The sequence below is a fragment of the Panthera tigris genome, chromosome B1, assembly GCF_018350195.1.
Source record: "Panthera tigris isolate Pti1 chromosome B1, P.tigris_Pti1_mat1.1, whole genome shotgun sequence".
NCBI classification, from domain to species: Eukaryota; Metazoa; Chordata; class Mammalia; order Carnivora; family Felidae; genus Panthera; species Panthera tigris.
The window spans coordinates 62,970,965-62,985,075 of NC_056663.1; the positions used below are offsets into that span (position 1 = coordinate 62,970,965).

The 14,111-nt window shown below is 41.1% G+C and overlaps 2 protein-coding genes across 2 annotated transcripts in view; one reads left to right on the top strand and one right to left on the bottom strand.

Moving 5' to 3' along the window:
• Positions 1–8,279, top strand: part of TMEM192 (transmembrane protein 192) — a 54,981-nt gene extending 46,702 nt beyond the window's left edge. Inside the window, exon 7 of the mRNA XM_042983667.1 lies at positions 7,211–8,279. The gene's annotated coding sequence lies outside the window, so the exon portion shown is untranslated. The remainder of the gene's footprint in view (positions 1–7,210) is intronic.
• Positions 2,395–4,722, bottom strand: LOC102955707 (putative tripartite motif-containing protein 75). The gene has a single exon (XM_007084234.2). It carries the CDS (start codon positions 3,802–3,804, stop codon positions 2,395–2,397), a length of 1,410 nt encoding a protein of 469 aa, XP_007084296.2. The 5' UTR covers positions 3,805–4,722.
• Positions 8,280–14,111: the final 5,832 nt, after the last annotated feature.

The window sequence follows — 14,111 nt, forward strand, 5'->3', positions numbered from 1 at the left end:
ACAAAGACAAAAGGAAATACCCTTGCTAATTTTTATTTATTTTTAAAATTTTATTTAAATTCAAGTGAACTAATGTACAGTATAGTATTGGTTTTAGGAGTAGAACCCAGTGATTCATCACTTATATACACCCAGGGATTCAACACTCAGTGCTCATCCCAACAAGTGCCCTCCTTAATACCCATCACCCATTTAGCCCATCGCCCTAGCCACCACCCTCCGGCAACCCTGTTTGTTCTCTGTATTTAAGAGTCTCTTATGTCCGGCTCTGTGCTGATAGCTCAGAGCCTGCAGCCTGCTTCAGATTCTGTGTCTCCCTCTCTCTGCCCCTGCCCCACTCATAATCTCTCTGTCAAAAATAAACATTAAAAAAATTTTGTAAAGTCTCTTATGGTTTGCCTCCCTCTTCATTTTTATCTTCTTTCCTTTCCCCTGTTCATCTGTTGTTTCTTAAATTCCACATAGGAGTGAAATCATATTTATCTTTCTCTGCTTGACTTATTTTGCTTAGCACAATACACTTTAGTTCCATCCATGTTGTTGCAAATGGCCATATTTCATTCTTTTTGATCACCGTGTAGTATTCCATGGTCTATATTGATGGACATCTGGGATCTTTCCATAGTCTATTGTTGGTAACACTGATATAAACATTGGGGTGCATGTGTCCCTTCGAATCAGCATTTCTGTATCCTTTGAATAACTTCTTCACTGAATTATTTGTTTTTTGGGTGTTGAGTTTGATAAGTTCTTCATAGATTTTGGATACTAACATATTCAGTATCATTTGCCATTATCTTCTTCCATTCAGTCAGTTGCCTTTTAGTTTTGTTGTTTCTGTGCAGAAGCTTTCTATCTTGATAAGAGTATATAAACCGAATGTCCATATACTATCACTGAGATTCCAGAATTATCAGCATTTTGTCACACTTAGCTTCATTTATTGGTCTGTGTCCTCCCTGCCCCCCCCCCCACCTTTTTTTGGCTGGAGTTCTTTAGTAGAAATCATAAAAACAAAATTCCACCCTTATATATTTCACTAGTAATTTCTAAGAATAAGGACATTTCCTGAATCATAATTGTATCACATCTAACAAAATAAATAGGTCCCTGATGTCACCTAACACCCTACTATATTCACACTTCCATCACTGCGTTAGTATATTTTTCAGTTGTTCAACAAATCAGACTCCAAAAAAATGACCCACACATTGACTGTATCTATTTTCTTCAAAAACATAAAGATTTTTGGTGGAAGAGAAAAACAAAGGGAAATGACATCAATATGAAGATGGAAATAAGAGGCTAAGATATAAAATTCTATTCAAAATAGGGAAAGATATGAAAGTTAACTTTGGAGCATATGCACATAGCTATATAGTTTCACCTTCATGCAAAATAAGTACATTTTGCAAATTAGTTAAAGTACATCATAGAAAACGAACAGAACCTAGATCCTTCTGGTGAAGTCAGTGCAGTGTCCAGGGTTAAACATGTACACTTGTTTTCTTTAACAGCCTAGTGCCTTGCACTTAGTACTTGCTTTGAAAATACTGTAACTCCTGGGACATAGGACTTGCTAAATGTTAGCTATCCTAGTAAGAAAATGCTGAATAAAAATAGATCTGCCATCACGCCCGAATAGTTTTTACTACTTGGTGATTCATCTTATATTCTCTGACATGGTTTCTAAACTGCAATGTCTGTTACTAATAAGACTTTCCAATTTTCTACAATGCTGTGAGTCACCATGCTATAAAATACAATGCATAATAACAAAGAATTTAGGATGAAATGAAACTATGTAGAGGGTTTCTAAAAAGGCAGATGTGGTGAGTGCTGCCAGTAGCTGGCCCCATTGGGGTAAAGGAAAAAACAGTCTGCCACTCCCTCTGATGTCTGCCCCATCCCTTTCAATTGTGCCCTTTAGGAAAACTAAGGTTACAGTTTGCTCTGCCTAGTACACAACTTGTACATGACAAGAATAGCACAATGTTTTAATGACACAACTTTGATAGAGCTGAGGCGAAGCTGACCAGTTCTGTTTTGGTCAATCCCTTGCTTGCACACTCCATCTGCACTTTCTGACCAACTTAATCCACCCTCACACCCACAAGAGCCTGCCCACCTTCCAATTCTTTTTTAATGTGTATTTATTTTCGAGAGACAGAGCACAAGCGGGAGAGGGGCAGAGAGCGAGAGGGAGACACAGTCTAAAACCGGCTCCAGGCTCCGAGCTGTCAGCACAGAGCCCAACACAGGGCTCAAACCCACGAACCATGAGATCATGTCCTGAGCTGAAGTCAGACGCTTAACCAACTGAGCTACCCGAGCGCCCCCACCTTCCATTCTTTAAAACAAACAAAACAACTATTGCAATGGTCCAGGGAGTTTTCATTCACAATCCGTTCCTGTACAGATTCTGAGAGGCTTTGAATCGGGTCCTACATAGAAATAAGGCCTAAGCGGTCTAGTAAAAGTGTCAGTGAAAGTATAGATGTGAGATTTCTCAGTTATGTTATAAAATGAGATCTCACCCAGCTCATAGTCCAAGAAAATGCCAATGCCTCTGGGTTTCACGTCTAACAGTAGCAGTGTTGGAACAGCTCCCACTGCATTATATCGATCCCCCTGCAGCTGAAGCCTCCAGCATCCCTGCCAGGCTGACAGAGATCTCCTGGCCTTTGTGGGAAGCGAGTCTCTGCAAATCCCAACAGCCCATTCAGACTTGTCTCCCACTTCAACCTCCCAGAAATGCCTGCCGGAATAAAAATATGGAAAACCCAGGACGACTGTGTTGGTTGTAAATCTTTTTGGAAAGTAAGGAACGTTTTGTTTTCTCTTTGCAAATCTCACATCTTTTTTATCCTCGGAGACAATCAAGTTAGGGTGTGCCGTCTCAGGGTCTAGGATCACGTCCACTCCAAATGTTTTAATAATTTTCTGCAAAGCAGAGTACTGGGGAGGAAAACTGCAACCTTCTCTTCTTAATTGGATCGAAAAGATTGATGGGCTAATCTCATCCTCAGACTTCTTGTAGAAATGTTTAATCTGTGATAGCAATTCTACCTCAGACAGCACACTGTTCTCTACTACTTTACTCAGCAGACCTTTGAGGGTGGAAATGTAGTTTGAAAATGCAGTTATGTTTGCACTCAGTTTCTGCTGAATGTCCTTCTCTTCATCAGCTAACCGAGAAAGAACTGCGGCTTGATCACGATCTAGAAATTGCTTCAGGCACTCAAATTCAGAGAGTAGTTCCAGCTTTTGGTTTTCCACCTTCTCTTTCAGCTCTAAGGGTTTTTTGCTTTGAATGCTTATTAATTTCTGAATATCAGCCACCTGCTTCTTCAGGGGCTCGATGTAACTGCCGAGCCTTTGCCTATGGTGAGAGGCGGCCTCCTCCACGGGCCTCACCCAGTGGCCCTGGTGGTCAGGGGGTCGCACACACGTGGGACACAACACCTGTAGGTCCTCCTCACAGAAGAGGGTCAGGACCCGGTTGTGCTTCTCACACAGATGCCTCTCGTCCCGCCTCTTCCTCTTGCTCCTGCTGACGTGGAGGAGCTTGGCAATGTCAATCACCCTTCCCAGCTGGGTGTTGCTCCTCAAGTGCGTCTCTCGACATGAGTGACGGCAGACGGGGCAAGGGAACCTGTCGCTGAGATCAGCCCAGGATTGCTGGATGCAGCAGCGACAGAAGTTGTGCCCACATTCGGTGGTGACGGGGTCTCTCAGGTAGTCCAGACAGATGGGGCAGTTGGCTTCGGCCTGGAGTCCTGCCAGGGCTGATGACACTGCCATTGGGCTGTGAATGAGAGACTGGACTGAGGTGGGTTTTCTTCAGGAGCTTGGGCTCCAGTGAGAAGTGGATACACTGTAAAATCTCAGTCCTCACTTTGCTGGCCGCTGCTAAAGTCCTGTGAATCTTCAGGCCTTTAATTCCAGCTGCCAAGGAGAGAGCCCTTCCCACAGCCTGCAACCAGTCACAACTCAACTAGACAAGTCCTCTCCAGCCTTTGGAAACAGAGAAAAGAAAGCCGAGCGAAGCAGCTTTCTTAACCAGGAGAACAATTGTTTCCTCGAATCATGAATTACTTGCAGATGAAGTATAACTTCCTTAAAAAAACAAACAAACAAAAACAACTCTGGGTTTGTTTCAGGTGGTCCTACCCATTACCAAATTCTAGTCAGATTACCCTCTTCTAACCCCAATCTTTTATTTCCATGCCTTTATTATGATGCTCTATCTATTCCTACCTACTTGGTACCACAATCCCTACATCTCATCTACCTCCCATTCACCCCAACGTGGGCTGTGGAAAGGGCATGGGCTCTGGGACAGATAGATGTAGCACAGCCAAATTAAGACACCTATCCATGTAACTTGGAGGAATTCATTTTACATCTTGAAGGGGTTCAGCACATGCAACCCGAAAATAGGCCATTAGTAATGTGAATTAGTTTGAGGAAGGCATTCGAGACCCAGCAGGAAAAGCCCTTTACCTCCATCTTAACTGCCTTAAAAAAGTAATTTCCCCCTTTGTGGAGAGGGCGGGATTTGCAATTATAAAGGAAATTTACATTATAAAGGGGGACTAGTGCAAAAAGAGCTATTACCAGAAAGAACTTTTTCACCTAAGAGACTTACCTGCAGAACATAAGAACCTTTGTTTACCAGACTTTTTTCTACTCACCTTTCTGGGAATTGCCTCCCTCAACCGCAAAGGTTCCAGACTTCTGGCTCTTTCCTGAGCTCTGGATGGCATGGAAGTCCCAATCATCTGGTCTGTCTGGGTCGTCGTTTGAGTCTCATATCTTTGTGAGATTCCTTTGCATAAATAGGTTATTAAAGTTTTTTCTTATTCTTCTATCTCAACTTAATTCTTAAACTAGCTATAGAACCTAAAAGGACAGAAGGGAAAATTTTTCCTCCCCTACAATCCCAAACTCTTAGAATTAAGTAAAGAATAATTATAATATCACTATAAACTTTTGTCTTATGAGAGTACAGAACTTAAGGAAACCTCCTCAATTCTGAAGCTTAAAACACAGTTTTTCTGATGGCTCAGAATTCACGTTTACCATATTTGGTTTGCTTTTCTCATCCTTGCTCCTCTAAGGTACAGGGGAGGAAATATAATTTTCCCTCTATCCTCCTAGGCTCTTGACTGAGCCTCCCCGGTTATAAAAAGATATATTAACAAGAAAAAATATATGTTTTATAATATGTATACCTCCATATACAATGGAGATACCCACGAAAAGTGGAGTAACTCCCCCAAAATGGCCCAAGCCACCATTTTAAATACCATCTCCAGCTAAAGACAAAAAATAGATGCAAGGGAGGAGAGCAGTTTGGGGAGATTATTTGGCAAAGCAGAGTAAACAAGAGTAAGGTTGTTATGCAGATTTGAGTCCCTGCCTTCTTCAAAGATAAGGGTTTCTAGAGATTTAGTCATCCCCCTCTTGCAATACAGAGTGCAAAGAAACCCTTACAAATGGATATTTCTTTTATGAATGTAAATTACCCTCACAAAAGGGCAACTTCTATTTTCAAACATTATCCAGCATTTGCCCTCTTTCAAAAATAATCAGCTTGAAATAATCCTTATGCAGAAGAGCTTATTTTGGGGTGGCAAATTCTGCTCCCCTTCAACAACTCAATGTGCTTCTGGACAGGCTGTTGCGTAGTGAGAGCCAGGAAATAACATCTAGACATACGAATTTATAAAAAGAAGAAAAAAAGGAAAAATATTTTTATTTACTAATTAAATCCTATCTCTGAACAAAGAGTACCTACAAAATAAGTAAAACAAATTTTAAAAACCTGAACTCCCAGTGCAGAAAAAGAAGCATAAAAACACATTATGGAAAACACAGAAACTTATTAATAACTTAAGAATTACAAACTGAAAAAGAGCTTTTCCCCTTTAACTATGCTTATTGTATTGGTAAAATTGAAAAGAATAATACCCTGTTTTGGCTTTGGGAGGTAGAGTTTCCAACACTGTAGACTGGTGAAGTAGAAACCTTTTATTTTTAGAAACCAATGCTGAAATATCCATCAAAGATTTAAAAACTCTGCTTTGTCCTACTAATTCCACTGATATTAATTCCAAAAATCACATGTTAAAAACAAGAAAATGGGTCCAAAATGGGGTAAGCCCCATGTCACCAAGACTTAACTCTCCCAGAAATGGAGTCTTTCCATCAGGAGTCACCTGATCAGGCCTAGTTGATCTGCCTGATAGACCCTTGCTATCCTCTAAAGGAAACTCACCTTGCTTTTTTTTGCCTGTATAATTTCCTTGTTCCTGCTCCCTTCTGCCTATAATTTTTTCATTTTGTACAGCACCTCAGAGTTCTTCTCTGTTAGATCTGAGATCTTTAAAATTTACTCAGTTGAGTGGTTTTTTTTTTAACACACATATAATGTGAACAAATATCCAAATACATACAAAGATGTTCTCTTGAGCACTGATTTGAACTTCAAACAAGTGGAAACATTAGAAATCTCTACTGTCGGTATTGGCTGAATAAACTACATCACGTGCATGTCACATACATTCTTTTGAAGAGACTTACGTGCAGATTTTATTTTATTTTTTGAGGGGGGGCAAGCGATTGAGGGCCGGAGAATCTCAGGAGGTGCAGAGAGAAAGAGAGAGAGAGAGAAGCGAGGCTCACCAGAAGTGCGGCTCAAGCTCACCCGATATGGGACTTGAACTTCGAAACCGTGAGATCATGACCTGAGCCGAAGTCAGACGTTTAACGACTGAGCCACCCAGGCGCCCAGCAAGCAGATTTTAAAGAAAGGTGGTAGTACTAAATGTATTGATGTAGAAAGATGCAAACAATTCATTATAGACCGAAGGAAGCAGGGGACTTCCCACTTTCTCAACTAATCCCTCACTCCAGTCCCGGCATTCTCTTCCCCTGAGACCACTGGACTACTACTATATTTGGAATGTTATATTTTAGAAAAAGAATATAGTACATACATCAAGTATAATGTGAACATCCCCAAAAGAGTCTGGGGAAACATTTCCTAATTAAACACTGTAATATTTATGCAAAATTCATGTGTATTTAAAGCAAGTGAGATAATTAAAGCTATCCTTTATAGGATACAAAAAGCTTTGTGTCAGGTGAAGTTTTTTTTACCAAATACATTTTGCACCAAATTTATCAAAAACTTGTTTTACAGTGGTTTGAGTTTCAGACTTGTGGACTCTCCAGGATGACCCGGGACCAGCGGCTACCAGGCCCCTGCCATTCCTGCCTCTGCTTACACAGGTACAGGATTTAGAAAGTGCCCAGGCTCCCCCAAATCCTTCACTGCGCTCCCAAGACCCCTCATGGTCGGGGCCTTTGTCTGGCACCCAGCCCCCAAGCTGGCTTCAGCCCCAATTCTTCCTTCACTTTCTCCAGGCTGACCTCCCTATGGCCAGAGGACATTGCAACACTGCTGACCTAAAGTCCAGCAGAGCTCTGGTCCATCGCTCAGTGTCCTTTCTTAGTTCCTCCTCTCCCTTCAGATCTCAAACATCCCCCCTGATCTCAATATCCTAGTTCAAGGTTCAGTATTAGACACCTTCCCTCCGTAAACCTTAATTACTGTTGTGTTTTGAGGTCAAGCTCTGTCTTCCACACTAACCACCAAGAGTGTCCTTTGATTTCTTATAATTGATCCTTAAGCACTCAGCTCAGGAACCCATTAAATACTTGTCGAATTAGATTCCTGTTGCTCCCTTACAAGCTCGGTGGCTTTGGGTAAACTACTCAACCTCACTGAAACTTAATCTGCCCTCTGTAAGAAGGCAGAATGGTTAAACTAAGAAGAAGGCCATGCAGGGCCTGGAATCAGGGGTACAGGGGCCCATAGCTCTTATCCCTCCACTCGCCCCACCCCAAACCATTTCTGAGACATCCTATAAGGAAATTCCACTTCAACCTCAGACCAGCCCCTCCCAGGGCTTTGAAACAGGTATTACTTCCCCTTTAGGGCAGGGTGGGATCTGGCTATCGGTGAGTTTAGCAAACATTTCAGGCGATTCTTAACAAGGCTCTTTGAGAGACCGGGAACCATGTTACAAGGGATGTGTTTTGAAATAAGCCAAACCCAGAGTTTACAATTCCTGACGAGGTATGGTCTCTCCAAGCATGGTCTCTCCAAGCATGGTCTCTCACGGGGCACTGAGCACTTAACTCCAGAGGCCACGGATCCTACCGCTGCAGTCTCCCGCACCCACATCCTCCCTCTCCCAGCTTACCTGGAGCCTCTGCTAAGGTCCCTTTATTTGCGCAGGGAGGCACAATCTGCAGGGAAATCCACATTATAAATGGGAGGGACCGGCTGAGATGACTCCACCCAGCAAACCCGGCTCCTCCTCTAAGTGGGAGGGGCGTGAAAGAGAGAAGGTGGGGGGCGTCCTATAATTATAATAAGCCCTTAAGTGTCTTTGGCCTAAGAACTTTAGAGTCTTCTTCATAATAACAATGTAGCGCAGTTTCATTCATTCATTCATTCATTTTTTAAAGTAAACTCTATGCCCAATGTAGGACCTGAAGTCACAACCCCAAGATCAAGAGTCTCCTGCGCCATGCTCCATGGACTGAGCCAGCCAGGCGCCCAGGCAATTTCTTTTATTGTTTGCATTTTTATGACTTTCAAAATGTCAAAAAGAGATTTCAACCCAGAACTGCCCAGCTGGGTTACCTGCTGAAAGATCTTCTTCCTTAAAGAAGGTTAACACTGAAGGTGTCAATATAAAGCAAGCATTGGTTCAATGTACAAACTAATTTTATTAGAAAATTATTGAGAAATAATCTGTCCTCTTTTTTTGAGATATAGACAGAGATATAACATAATTCTGAAGTGATTCTTAAGTTGTAAGACTTTGGGTGATTGTCGCATGGAGGTTCATTTCCCATTCTCTCTACTTTGTATAAGCTTTAAATTTTAAAGCTTGTAACAAGATTTTTAAAAGATTTAACTGAGGATAAAAAGGTTTTACACCTGAAAATATTTTTTGTATTCATGTGAATCCAGTATAATGTATAACAGAGTCCCATAGTAAATAATACTGTACATACATAATATTCTTCAGCTAACCTGATAAGAGATAAATCACTAAAGAAAATCTATTATTATTGGTGAATAGTGGAAGATTGTAGACAAAAAATAAAGTATTAATACCATTCATGTAGCACTGTAAAAGCACATAACCAATACTGTTTTTAAGTGAAGAGCAGGAACTAAAAAGCAAAGTCCAACATAAATTAAACGAATTCCTATACAGTACATGTGGATCAAATGAACATATCGGTAAATTAAGCAGACTTAACTTTTTTAATGTTTTTTATTTATTTTTGAGAGAGAGAGAGAGAGCGCACTCGATCAGGGAAGGGGCAGAGAGAGAGGGAGACACAGAATCCAAAGCAGGCTCCAGGCTCTGAGCAGTCAGCACAGAGCCAGATGTGGGGCTCAAACCCATGAGCCACAAGGTCATGACCTGAGCCGAACTCAGACGTTTAATCAACTGAGCCACCCAGGCGCCCCAAATTAAACAGACTTAGACCCACAAAGCAGTACTTTATAATCTTACAAAAATGCATCCAGTCTTAAAGGAAAATGAAATGCATTAAAGGAGGTACTGAATGGAGGAAGAGAGAACAGGAGTGGAGAACAAGAATGAGGGGAGATATTTAAAAACAATAAGAGTGTGGTCTTGCATAAAATGATGATAAGGTGGTCTGACTGAAGAACAAGATGAAATCCAGTTTCTCAAAAAGAGAGGGGGAAAAAAAAGTATTGGTAGCAATACTATATGCATACAAAATGATATACTTGAACAACTTACTTACAAAATTGAAATATGCTGTTTAAAAAAAAATCAAGTTTATTTCATCCTCCTCCTATGTCTTAGTTGTTTTTAAAGTGTAAAAAGGAAGCCTGTATCTATTAACATTTCCACTGATAGTGTATCATTTCCCTCACAACCCTTGCCAACTGGTTATTAAGGGTCATTTTCACTTTTGTTAATCTAATAGGAGAAATCGATGTTGGTTTAACTCTCTTTTCCCTGATTACTAGTGAGTTTAAGAATTTGTTAATTTGTATTACTTTTAGGAGTTTTCTGTAGCGTCCTCATTTTTTTCTCTTTAATTTTTCTCCTTAGGTGGTATTATCGATCTTTAATTAAGCTACCTTTGTGCTGAGAGCTCAAAATTTTTCTCAGGTTGGCCTCTTTCTGGACCATCAGTCTCCTGTATGCAACCGCCCAATGGAGGCTTTCACTTGGATTTCAAACTGGCATCTCCAGATTCATGGGTACAAACAGAAATCTTTTTGGGGGGAGGGGGAGAGTGCAATTGAGTAAAGGGCAGAGAAAGAAAGAATCCCACAAAGGGCAGAGAGAGAGAGCGAGAGAGAAGCGGGGCTCACCCAAAGCGGGGCTCGTGTTTTTACCTGAAGCAGGGCTCAAGCTCACCCAATGAGGGACTAGAACTCACCCAATACTGGGCTTGAATTTACAAACTGTGAGATCATGACCTGAGCTGAAGTCAGATGCTTAACCCACTGAGCCACCCAGGAGCCCCAAAACAGAAATCTTAATTTCTGTTAATTTCTTAATTTAAAGAAATTCTGTTAAATCTTAATTTTCTTAATTTCTATCTGCCCAGAACCTGACCTTCCCCCAGGCCTCTCCATCTTAATCCAGGGAACCACTGTTCTCCTAATAGCTGAGGCAAAAACCTACTAGGCATCTCTGATTTCTCTTGTTCCTTTACTCACACCCACTCCGTCAGCAGTTCCTGTTGTCCTCCCTTCAGATATATCCCTAAATTCTGTCCATGCTCCTGGGGAACCCCAGAGTACCCCTGCCCTGGGTTGCCTGGTACCTTAAAGCCCCGCACTCTTCCGAATCACAGTGTTGTCAACAGGGTATGTGACTTCGGGAACTTGTGTTTGGCTGTATGTAGGTCCTGTGGAGGCAGAAAAGTGGAGGGCACTGGCCAAGAGCAGAACCTTAGGGAGCAAGGAGTCCTAAAGGGCAGGTAAAGGAAGAGCTGTTTGCCAAAGAGACTGAGAAGCAGTCAGAGGAAGTCAGCACTGTCATGGGCCAGGGCTCAAGACAACATTAAAGGGACTGAAAAAGTATTCATGGACTGGGACACCAGGTCACTGATGGATGAATTAGTGCAAGCAATTTCAGTGGTGGGGGGGGGGGGGGGGGGAGCCAAGGGAGATATGAAAAGGAAAGGTGGATTATAATTCTTAAAGGTAATTAGTCCTGAGCACAGAAACAAAATGTAGAGGTAGATTTGGGGGATTAATTTGCCTCTCTGAGGGTAGGTAATTGCATCTCTATTCTGCCCCTTCCCAACCTGTTGGCTAATTGCATTTAGTTCTATGGCCCAACCTATAGATTCAGAAAAATGATCAGATCTACAGTTTTCGCCCTCAGGAGTTTTTCATACTAGGCAAGGTGAGGTTTCCTGTTTTATGGATGAACTTGAATGTTTTCAATTCTATGCACTCTTAAAATTACAATACAATAAATGTGGGGATTCTAATAAAGTATAACATATTCAATGTTTAATGTTTTCTGGGAGAAAAAATAATAAATGGAGAGAAAGGGCAAGCAGTGACCATCAAAGAATGTAGAGGAGTATATCCTGGTCATCTCTTCAGGCCACACCTACTCCCTGTATGGTTTTACCCTCTCCGCAAACTTACACTGCAATCTGTCTGTTGATGTCCCCAAAATCATGTTTCACTGTATTTCTTTATTTGTTTTTAATTTAATTTTTTATTTTTTTAAATTTACATCCAAATTAGTTAGCATATAGTGCAGCAACGATTTCAGGAGTAGATTCCTTAGTGCCCCTTACCCATTTGGCCCATCCCCCCTCCCACAAGCCCTCCAGTAACCCTCAGTTTGTTCTCCATATTTATGAGTCTCTTCTGTTTTGTCCCCTTCCCTGTTTTTATATTATTTTTTCTTTCTCTTCCCTTATATTCATCTGTTTGTTTCTTAAAGTCCTCATATGCGTGAAGTTATATGGTTTTTGTCTTTCTCTGACTGACTAATTTCACTTAGCATAATACCCGCCAGTTCAACTATTGTTGATAGTGCTGCTATAAACATGGGGGTGCATGTGTCCCTTCGAAACAGCACACCTGTATCCCGTGGATAAATGCCTAGTAGTGCAATTGCTGGGTCATAGGGTAGTCCTATTTTTAGTTTTTTGAGGAACCTCCATACTGTTTTCCAGAGTGGCTGCACCAGCTTGCATTCCCACCAACAATGCAAAAGAGATCCTCTTTGTCTGCATCCTCGCCAACATCTGTTGTTGCCTGAGTTGTTAATCTTAGCCATTCTGACAGGTGTAAGGTGGTATCTCATTGTGGTTTTGATTTGTATTTCCCTGATGATGAGTGATGTTGAGCATTTTTTTTGTGTGTCAGTTGGCCATCTGGATGTCTTCCTTGGAGAAGTGTCTATTCATGTCTTTTGCCCATTTCTTCACTGGATTATTTGGTTTTTGGGTGCTGAGTTTGAGAATTTCTTTGTAGGTTTTGGATACTAACCCTTTATCTGATATGTCGTTTGCAAATATCTTCTCCCATTCTGTCAGTTGCCTTTTAGTTTTGCTGATTGTTTCCTTCACTGTGCAGAAGCTTTTTATTTTGATGAGGTCCCAGTAGTTCATTTTTTTGTTTCCCTTGCCTCTGGAGACGTGTTGAGTAAGAAGTTGCTGTGGCCAAGATTAAAGAGGTTTTGCCTGCTTCCTCCTCGAGGATTTTGATGGCTTCCTGTCTCACATTTAGGTCTTTCATCCATTTTGACTTTATTTTTGTGTATGTTGTAAGAAAGTGGTCCAGGTTCATTCTTCTGAATGTCACTGTCCAGTTTTCCCAGCACCACTTGCTGAAGAGACTGTCTTTATTCCATTGGATATTCTTTCCTGCTTTGTCAAAGATTAGTTGGCCATACGTTTGTGGATCCATTTCCAGGTTCTCTATTCTGTTCCATTGATCTGAGTGTCTGCTCTTGTGCCAGTACCATACTGTCTTGATGATTACAGCTTTGTAGTATAGCTTGAAGTCTGGGATTGTGATGCCTCCTGCTTTGGTTTTCTTTTTCAAGATCGCTTTGGCTATTCAGGGTCTTTTCTGGCTCCATACAAATTTTAGGATTATTTGTTGTAGCTCTGTGAAGAATGCTGGTGTTACTTTGATAGATACACTGAATATGTAGATTGCTTTGGGTAGTATCGACATTTTTAACAATATTTGTTCTTCCTATGCAGGAGCAGGGAATATTTTTCCATTGTGTTGTGTCTTCTTCAATTTCTTTCATAAGCTTTCTATAGTTTTCACTGTATAGATTTTTCACCTCTTTGGTTAGATTTATTCCTAGGTATTTTATCCCCTAGGTATATGGGATTGACTCCTTGATTTCTCTTTCTGTCACTTCATTGTTGGTGTATAGGAATGCAACTGATTTCTGTGCATTGATTTTATATCCTGGGACTTTGCTGAATTCATGGATCAGTTCTAGCAGTTTTTGGTGGAATCTTTTGGGTTTTCCATATAGATTATCATGTCATCTGTGAAGAGTGAAAGTTTGACCGCCTCCTGGCCGATTTGGATGCCTTTTATTTCTTTGTGTTGTCTGATTGCAGAGGCTAAGACTTCCAGTGCTATGTTGAAGAACAGTGGTGAGAGTGGACATCCCTGTCTTGTTCCTGACAGGGGGAAAACTCTCAGTTTTTCCCCATTGAGGGTGGTATTAGCATTGGGTCTTCATATATGGCTTTTATGATCTCGAGGTATGCTCCTTCTATCCCGACTTTCTTGAGGGTTTTTATCAAAAAAGCATGCTATAGTTTGTCAAATGCTTTCTCTGCATCTGTTGAGAGGATCATATGGTTCTTGTCCTTTCTTTTCTTGATGTGATGAATCACATTAATTGTTTTGCGGATATTGAGCCAGCCCTGCATCGCAGGTGTAAATCCCGCTTTGTCGTGGTGAATAAAATTTTTAATGTATTGTTGGATCCGGTTGGCTAATATCTTGTTGAGGATTTTTGCATCCA